General features: G+C 49.4%; 1 protein-coding gene across 5 annotated transcripts; it reads left to right on the forward strand.

Moving 5' to 3' along the window:
* Positions 1 to 219: 219 nt before the first annotated feature.
* SLC35C2 (solute carrier family 35 member C2) lies at positions 220 to 8,265 on the forward strand. Of its 5 annotated transcripts, none has more exons than XM_030010535.2 (9): positions 220 to 380; positions 456 to 606; positions 1,909 to 1,972; positions 2,196 to 2,268; positions 2,454 to 2,622; positions 2,909 to 2,992; positions 3,336 to 3,511; positions 4,211 to 4,340; positions 4,487 to 8,265. In XM_030010535.2, exons 1-9 carry the CDS (start codon positions 264 to 266, stop codon positions 4,606 to 4,608), a joined length of 1,086 nt encoding a protein of 361 aa, XP_029866395.1. In that variant the 5' UTR covers positions 220 to 263; the 3' UTR covers positions 4,609 to 8,265. The 5 variants fall into 5 exon arrangements, with proteins under 5 accessions (XP_029866395.1, XP_029866397.1, XP_029866399.1 ...); XM_030010538.2 differs by having other exon boundaries at positions 224 to 380; positions 3,336 to 3,400; XM_030010537.2 differs by lacking the exon at positions 456 to 606 and having other exon boundaries at positions 221 to 380.
* Positions 8,266 to 8,605: the final 340 nt, after the last annotated feature.

Here is an 8,605-nt window from a genome sequence, read left to right on the forward strand (position 1 = left end):
TCTGGCTGCCGCCGCCTCTGCCTCTTTCCGCTCAGGCCCCGCCCCGCGCGGCCACGTCACCGGCGCGGGCCCCGCCCCGCTCCCCCCATCGTCTCCCGCCCCCCGCCGACGTCGCCGCCACCCCCGCTTCCCCTCCCGCCGCGGCCTCCGCCGCCGCTCCCCCCTCACCGGCGCCCCCCCCCCCCCCGGCAGCCCCCTTCCCCCGCCGCGGCCCCCCACCTCCCTCCCCCCGTCGCGGCGCCGGCGGCGGGCAGCCGGGGCGCATGGCGGCGGGGGCGGGCGGCGCGGCGTTGGGGCGGGCGGCGCTGGCGGCGCCGCTGGTGCTGCTCTACTACGGCTTCTCCATCGGCATCACCTTCTACAACAAGTGGCTCATGAAGGTGCGGGGCGGCGCGGGGGCGGCGGCGGGCGGGCGGCGGCGGCGGTGGTGGTGACGGCGGCTGTCGGTCCCGCAGAGCTTCCCTTTCCCGCTGCTGGTGACCCTGCTGCACCTCCTCCTCATCTTCGGCCTCTCGGCGCTCGCCCGCGCCCTGGCGCGCTGCCGCTCCGGGCGGCCGCGGGCCGCGCTCTCCTGGGCCGACTGCCTCCGCCGGGCGGCCCCCGCAGGTACGGCCGGCGCGGAGGGAGGCCGGGGCCGGGGCCGGGCGCGGCGGTGGGGAGCGAGAGCGGGGCGCTGAGCGGCCGCCCTGCCGGGCCTCTCCCGGAGGCGCGCCGGGCTGCGGCTCTCGGGCCGGGCCCCCCCACGCCGCCTGGGGTGGCCGTCGGGGCCGGGCGCGCCGCAGGGCCCGGAGCGAGCGGGACGCCCGCCGCCTCCCTCGGGGTGGGCGTGAGGCGGGGGGAGAGCGGCAAGCACCGCTCCCGCGGGCGTCCCGTGCGTTTCCTTACCACGGGTGGGGGTTGCTTAAAGGTTTAGACGTGCTCTCTTCATCGGTCGTGACAAAAACTAGTTAGAATACGGAGAGGCCGCGCTGAACCTGCTTTTCCGAAGGAGCCGCTGGCACGCGAGAATCTCGTCCAGTACCTCCATAAGCTGTCTCTGCAGGTTATTTTTTTCTCCTTAACGTTGGTGTCAAGCCACGTGTTTACGTTACTTCAGGAGCTTTCTCTGGTTGGAACTTGGTCTTTATGATACAGAAGTTCATCGTACATGACACACCAAACTGCTGTAGCTGAGACCAAGGAGTGAAGCTCCTACTCGGAGCGCAGAACTCTAGCTACTTCTGCAGTTCTTTGGCTGTATGTTAGGTTGGTTCAGTCGTCGTCATACCATCTCCCACAGAGCAGCATCTGGTTTAAGATGTCTGGCAAGGTTTGCAATACCTTACATAACATGCCCCATGGTTTCTTGAAAAATGCCTTTTCCACATCTGTAGCAATATTATCTTTTGGCATAGCATGCCACTGGATCAGTAAAACTGTTTCCTGTGGTAGGAAGCTTATATACAAGGGAGAATAGACTGTGACAAGAGCTGCACCAGGAGTAAGGATGTGTGCTGAGCATTGTTGCCAGACGTGCTTCTTCAGGCTTCTTGCACTGGCCCTCATACTTGCCAGTTATCATGCTCTGACACGTTTGAAAAAGACCTTGTGCAAATCTGTGATGGCGTTCAGTCACAGGGAGGGCAAGGGTTACTTCTGCGCTTTTGCATAGTGTTATGTTCAGTGAGCGCGGTGCTAAGTCCAACTTAAATCACAGGGAACAGGACAGAAACATAAAGAGCTGAGGATATCTGAGCTATGTTGGTCCTGAAGAGCTAACCTGAGGAAAACGTGGTGGTTTTTTTTTCCCTGGGTCTGCTCTGCTCTCTATGTTCGTGGTCAAGTAGCAGGGTTTTGTTTTGGTTGGGGATTTTTTTGTTATGTAGTTGAAGACAGTTAACTTCAGGATTTTTTTCTTTGATTCTTTAGCTCTATCAACTTCCTTGGATATTGGGCTGAGTAACTGGAGCTTCCTATACGTCACTGTCTCCCTGTGAGTACAAAACCAATCTTCCCCGGAAGCCTTCTGGTGGGGTTTAGAAAGTGCTTTGTCAGGGTCAGTTTCTTGAATGGGTGGATGGCTCGGTGGGGTTGGCATACAGGGTCTATGATAGCTTGCTGGTAGCAACATAGAAGTGGGTGATCTGGTTCCTAATAGTACTTTGCTGGGAAGGACTACATGGGAGGCAACTGACAGTGTATTTTGGTCCTTACAGCTACACGATGACCAAATCCTCTGCTATTCTCTTCATCCTGCTTTTTTCACTGCTCTTCAAGCTGGAGGAAGTGGTAAGGGTCCCACGCAATGCTTTAGGGAAGGGGAAGGTCAGGTCCACAGAAACAGGCAGTACACGTACAAGAAACATACAAGTAGAGGAAGAATGCAATTATGTGGATGAATCTGAAAGAAAGGAGGTGTCTGTCTCTGTTCAGCTCCAGCAGTTTGTAGTGACTTTGTGTTTGCTCTCATCCAGCGGGTGACATTGCTGCTGGTGGTTCTGCTCATCGCTGGGGGGCTCTTCATGTTCACCTACAAGTCCACACAGTTCAACGCACAGGGGTTCGTGCTGGTGCTGTGTGCCTCTTTCCTTGGGGGTATTCGCTGGACTCTCACGCAGATACTTCTGCAGAAGGCTGAACTGGGTATGTAGGGTGTTAGGAAGTGGGCGGTGGTGCTGGTAATGGGGAGGGAAATAAGAAGGTGGTAGCCTTTGCTGCAGAAACAAAACATCTTGTGTAAGGGACAGTGTTTGAAACCTGGGGCAGGGGTTATCTCTTGATCAGTAATGAAGGTGGCTTGGCATCTGCAGCAGCACAGGCATGGGCATTACAAGATGTATGTCTAGGAATGGTACTAATAAAGGCTCTAGGAGCTATGTTATTCCCTGGCTTGTTGCTATCTGGTCTGTTATTGATTCTCCTCTTTCAGGGCTCCAGAACCCCATTGATATCATGTTTCACCTGCAGCCGCTCATGTTCCTGGGGCTCTTCCCACTCTTTGCGGTGTTTGAGGGTGCGTGAGTTAATTAGAGAAAGCAGGGATAGCTTTATAGAGTGGTTGGGGAGATTGCTTAGCAGTTTGTTGTTTGAGATCCTTCATTGAGATAACTGAACAGCTATGAACTTTACAAAGTAGGTAGAGACCTGGAATCATAAGGACCCAGATATACCTTATGCTGGCAGAACATTAAAGAGTGCATAGGGATAGTAGCCTGCCACACTTGTGGAATTAAGGGCTATGAAGAAGTGGCTTCACATCCTCCTGATATTGGAATGTGAGCAGCCCACCCCCATCTTGTTGTGAGGAGTCCTGGGAGTTGGGAAAGGTACTCTGCTACTCACTGTCTTGTTCCTAGGCCTGCCTTTGTCCATATCAGAGAAGCTCTTCCGTTTCCATGAAGCAGGAATGCTGTTCTCTCTGGTAGGGAAGCTGTTCTTGGGTGGAATTCTTGCCTTTGGTCTAGGCTTTTCTGAGTTCCTCTTGGTTTCCAGAACATCTAGCCTCACCCTTTCCATTGCTGGCATTTTTAAGGTAAGGCATGGTTCCTGTGCTAATACTAGAAGGCAAGTACCAAGTCATCCCTAATGGGCCTTGTGTTGTGGGAACTTCCTTAGAGCCTTAGAAATCATCTCCTGTTATTTTCATTCTCCTTGCACTGGAGCTTGATGCTTTGCCTTGCAGTCTCTGCAGTGAAATCCCTTGTTCCCTGACAGCAAGGGGCAGAGACTAGTGGCCATTCTATAAAAAATACCATTAAGGTCCAAAGTTTGGTGGGATCTGGGATAGACTAAAACATGTGTTCCTCATGAGCAACGGATGGTGTGGGAGGGAGGAGGGGTAAGAAGGACATGCTCTTGCATCAGACCTGGATATGAACAAACCACTGGTTTGAGCTACCTCTTTAAGCTAGTTTGGCACATTCTTCCCTCCTTTGAGGAATCCAGCACATGTACTTTTGAGCTGAATGGTGACATGTGAAATTTGTCTGATCCGGAAGTCACAGGATTCCCATGTAGCCAAGCCATGCAGTCAGAGGACTTAAAATCCCACATCCCAGTTTAACAGGTCGTTCTGCTTCTAGAAACTGTTTTTAGAACTCTCTGCTCATGGAAGAATGTACTGATGGAAATTAGCAGCATGACATCTTGATCTAGGCTTGAGCTGTAAAACCTCTCATGCATATCTCCTCAGGTCCTGCCCTGCCACTTGTCATGTTTTTTGTTTCCACAGGAAATCTGCATTTTGTTCCTCGCCACACGTTTGCTGGGAGACCGCCTCAGTCTCTTGAACTGGCTGGGCTTTGCTGTCTGTCTGTCAGGAATCTCCCTTCATGTCATTCTCAAAGCCATGAACTCCAAAGGTGATTCTGGTTTAAATCTCTTTCTGTTTCTCTGTAGGCATTCTCGTAGCTTCACTAGGAGCTGTGTCTAGTTCCAGCTCCTTGCCAACGCCAGGTTTGATGGGTACTTTAGTGAGTTTGTCACTAAATGGGCTATCTGCATGCAGGTGAAAAAGCACTGAAGCTGCACAAAGAGGCCAGCTCCGACCCTGACCTGGAGCTGCTGCTGCGCCACACTGAACGTGGTGAGGAGGAGGAAGAGGATGTTGAAACCCCACAGCAACACTGACGGAATATCAAGCACAAAGCCCCCTGCTCTGTTCTTACCAAACCTGCCTGACAGCTACCTAGGAGGAAGGTCCAAGAGTCTCTGTGACCACCTAAAGGAGAGCCAGGGCCTGGTGAGAGAGTCCTGCTGTGCTGCTACAGTGTGGATCTGTAGATGCTGCACAAGAGACAGGCAATATCTCTTTCACAGAGAGCAAACTTGGAAGACGAGCCCTGGTTCAGTGGAAGTAGAACGGCGTGGTGAGACTGGGAAATGCTATAGAAAGCTCATTATGGAATCCTGAAGGCTGTACATTGAGAGTGTAGACCACGAGCAGTAGAATGAGCATGGACGTGTCTGGACTGCAGGCTGAGTGGTTCAGGGATGATTTTAGTGTTGTTTAGGCTTTGGCTTCAAAAGAGAAGATAGATATACTTTCCCATACTTTATGGTTCTGCTAAGTAGGGACTCCCATCTTGGTGGGAGCAGGTGACTGTATATAAATCCATAGACTTGTCCCCCAGTGAGAAGGAGCCTTTGTGCTTGGTGACCTCCATGTTCTGTATGCATAGTAAGGAAGGAATTAAATGCTGGTATTTGGGACCAGTTGAATATAGCTAAATGATGTTGGTTGGAGGAAGAACAGGGGTGCATGAGTACCTCTGGCCCTACAGGCCAAGGGGAGAAAGAGCAGTATCACAGGAGATCTAGCTTGAGCAATAAGCTTATCAGAAAGTATGTGGGTATCTGAGGGGGGGATTTTTGGGGTTTTTTTAAATAAACTTTTTCTGATTTCCTTTTGTCTGTACATTATGCACCTATGCTTCATCAAGCACAGGTCATTTCGTCTTCTGAACTCCTTTCCTTTTAGACCCACACTGACCTTGCAATTGCGTGCCCAATTATTTTTGAGGCCTGGCACACAAAATACTTGCCCGTGAACAGGATCCTTGATCTCTAGGACTAGGAGGATCTTCCTGCAACCTGTCATATTTGTGCCAGCCAAGAGAGCATACTGACTTGTGGAATGCGTGAACAAGACACCATATCCTAAGAAGACTTTTAGTATTGTGGCTTTTTCTAGGGATCTTACCTCCTTGCCCCATTGGATCAGATCAGTTAGTGCTGCATCCTTGTCCAGGAAAGAGGAATGGTGCAGGATTTAAGATGTGTCTTTTTCCTTTCTGCGAAGCCACAAGTAGTGGTGGGCGGGTGGCTGATTTTTTTGCATGGCAGAATTTTTGCCTCTTTGAAAGTTTTGTTCAATGCTAGCTTTTGGAGTGTAAATCACTTGAGAGCGCTTCCCAAGGGGATAACAGTGCAATCTTTCTCCTGAGAGGAGCTGGGTTTTAAAGTGAACTTCTGATATTCTGTTTGAGAACCTGAAGCATTTTGACTAGACTGTCCATCTGTTGATCTTGCTTCATAGTTTTCAGATATGAAGTCTTTCTTGTTGACTTTAATCAAGAGCATGTCCTGCAAAAAACTCGTTCTGAAGAAGAAAACTTTTGTTAATAATGATCATCTTTAATGATGTTCTAATAGACACTGATAACTTGCTTCGGAGCAGACAGCAGGTGGTGCAACTACCTCATGTAAAGCTACTGAACCAGCAGTTCCAGGCCAGGCTGGCGCACCAAGGGATCTTGTGCATCAAGTAGGATGCCTGGAGCTGAGAATGGCTTGGTCTGTCCCTAGCTGGATTTTCCAATAGCTTGGGCTTGTGATTCTTCCAGCAGGATTCACCCTGTTTACCCTATTGATAGGTGTAAGCCTCAAGCACTAAATACTGTGCACTTGATGTGGGGCAATGATGCTTTCTGATGTGATCTGTGTTTAGCAATACGGCAGCTGCTCTGCATTTCACTTTCCTCTCTCCCAGAACTGAACCTCAGGCATCTTTCTACTGTGTAACTCTCAGACTGGGACTTCAGGTCCCTGTAAATCCAAGGTAAAGGTGACTTTGTTCACAGGCCAGGATTTGCACCACATACAGTGCTTGAAGATGAAATTTGATTGCGCCAGTGTAAGCGCCTGTGAACTGTAGAGCCCTGTAGTCTGTTGCTTCCAGTCTGGTTTCCTCTTTAAGATGGAGGGGCATGCCCTAGAACCTAGTGTCCACACTTAGCATTTCTGATCTAGACACAACTTTTTGGTGGCAAATATGACACTGTCATTCACTCCAGTGAAGGATGCTCAGAACAGCTTTTGGGACAAGCAGTTAGTTCTGCACCCTTCCCTAGAAAGTTTCCAGCTGCTTGCTGCCAGGGAGGCTAGGTAGATGTCTGTTTCCCTGTTCAGTAAAATTTTGTTCTTTTCAGAGATAAAGATAAGAGAAACCTGGAAATGAGAACATAAAAGTGTCTACTGCTTCATGATTTTGCCACAGCATATGGTACAGGTAGTCAGTCCAGTTTGCTTGTGAGACTGACTGGGCATCATTCATCTGTCTTGGAAAGTATCCTATTCTAGTTCCTTCTAGTATCCAGATAAGAACAACAGAGGATGTCTGTCCTGTTTCTGCTCACGAATTTTAAAAGGCTTTATGCAGGAAGTTTTCCCCCAGACTCATAAATCCAGATAGGGATCTTGTGGTGCAAGGAGGTTCATAGTAGGGTGTATTTTTCAGGTGGTTCTGTGATCAGCACACAGTAAGGAGGCCCTAATCCAGCTCATGCTGAAGTACTTCTGCTGCTTTTCTGGGTCTGCAGTGCTAGGATGGAAGGGTTTTTCACTTAGTGGCAGGTTGGGACTTGCTGAAGGTGGTCTTGCAAGGATTCCTGCCAGGGACTCTTAAGCTACAAGGTCCTCTGCTTCTGGGAAAGCATTGCTGTTTTGCAGTCTTTATATGACTTTTCCCTGTGCAATTCTCTCTGCAGGAACCTTACTGGGGTAGAGTTGATGATGCTGTGACTGCCTGTGTGCAGAACAGGCAGGATCCATATTTTTGCTGCTTCTCTCTCCCTTCATCCTTCCAACACTTGACTTTCTATGTCCCACGTTCTTTTAGTAGTAGTGCAGGAAGGAAGTTGCTTCTTAGCTCCCAGTAAGCGCCCAGTAGCTCCTGTGCGGAGCTCTTCTTTAAAATGTCTTGTCTGGCAGGACTGTTGGCAGCAGCAGTGCTGTCACCAATCTGAAGGCTTTACCTGGGACTCTGCCTTTATCCCAAAAATTCAATTAGAAGGTCAGGACTAGAGCAGACCCAGTGTCAAACAAATCAAATCTTAATTGGACTATGTGTAAATGTGGTTCTTTCTGACCAAGCACCTACTGTGTCCTGGACCCAAGAAATGAAATGGCTGAACAGCTGGCTGTGTCCCCGATATCCCTCTTACTCCTGCTGCAATACGTGTAAAATGAAGGTGCTACACCACCCAGGCGATACCGATAGTCATGTTTAATACTTGTGCTCAGCATGGTAGATGCTTCTGCACAGGCATATGGAGCAGAGGTGACAGGACTTGGGAATCCCAGGAGAAAGAATGCTCTAAGGGTTTCCGAAAACTGCAGTGTTGCTTCCTGTCCTCTCAATTCCACCTTCTACTTTACCTTTTCATTCTACCCTGTGGGTGGAGCTTAAGAGCTTGCAGCATCACGGACTTTAGGTCATTGCCTTTGCACTTAGTGTTGGGATTTTAAATTATGATATGCTTTAAAATAATTAAAATGTAAAAACATTTTGTTTGTTTTTTTTTATTCCTGATGATTCGTTTCTGCCTTCTTTTCGTAAAAAGAAAGGAGAGAGAACATACACTGACAATCTGATCTCCCTATTCTAGATTATTTAAGGAAAAAGAATAGCAACTAGATCTCTGTATTTATGGATGTTTTAGCTTTTGTGGGGTATGTTCATCAGTTAATGGTGTTGGGTGCAAGGTTAATTGCTAGATGTAGGTGGTGAGTTCAATAGCAGATGTTCAGGAAGAAGAATGTAGAAAGGATGGACAATAGTCTGCATCAAACATCTCATGATAAACTTCTCAGGCTGTAAGGGTTAGCGTATGAGGAACTAGCAGTG

Source organism: Aquila chrysaetos, chromosome 3 (genome assembly GCF_900496995.4).
Source record: "Aquila chrysaetos chrysaetos chromosome 3, bAquChr1.4, whole genome shotgun sequence".
Lineage (NCBI taxonomy): Eukaryota > Metazoa > Chordata > Aves > Accipitriformes > Accipitridae > Aquila > Aquila chrysaetos.

Bases quoted from the DNA above. Each gene is read 5' to 3' on its own strand.
- SLC35C2 (XM_030010535.2), top strand. From the start codon at position 264: ATGGCGGCGGGGGCGGGCGGCGCGGCGTTGGGGCGGGCGGCGCTGGCG. The intron at 381-455 runs GTGCGGGGCGGC...TCGGTCCCGCAG, and splicing joins ACAACAAGTGGCTCATGAAG to AGCTTCCCTTTCCCGCTGCT. The intron at 3,512-4,210 runs GTAAGGCATGGT...TTGTTTCCACAG, and splicing joins CCATTGCTGGCATTTTTAAG to GAAATCTGCATTTTGTTCCT.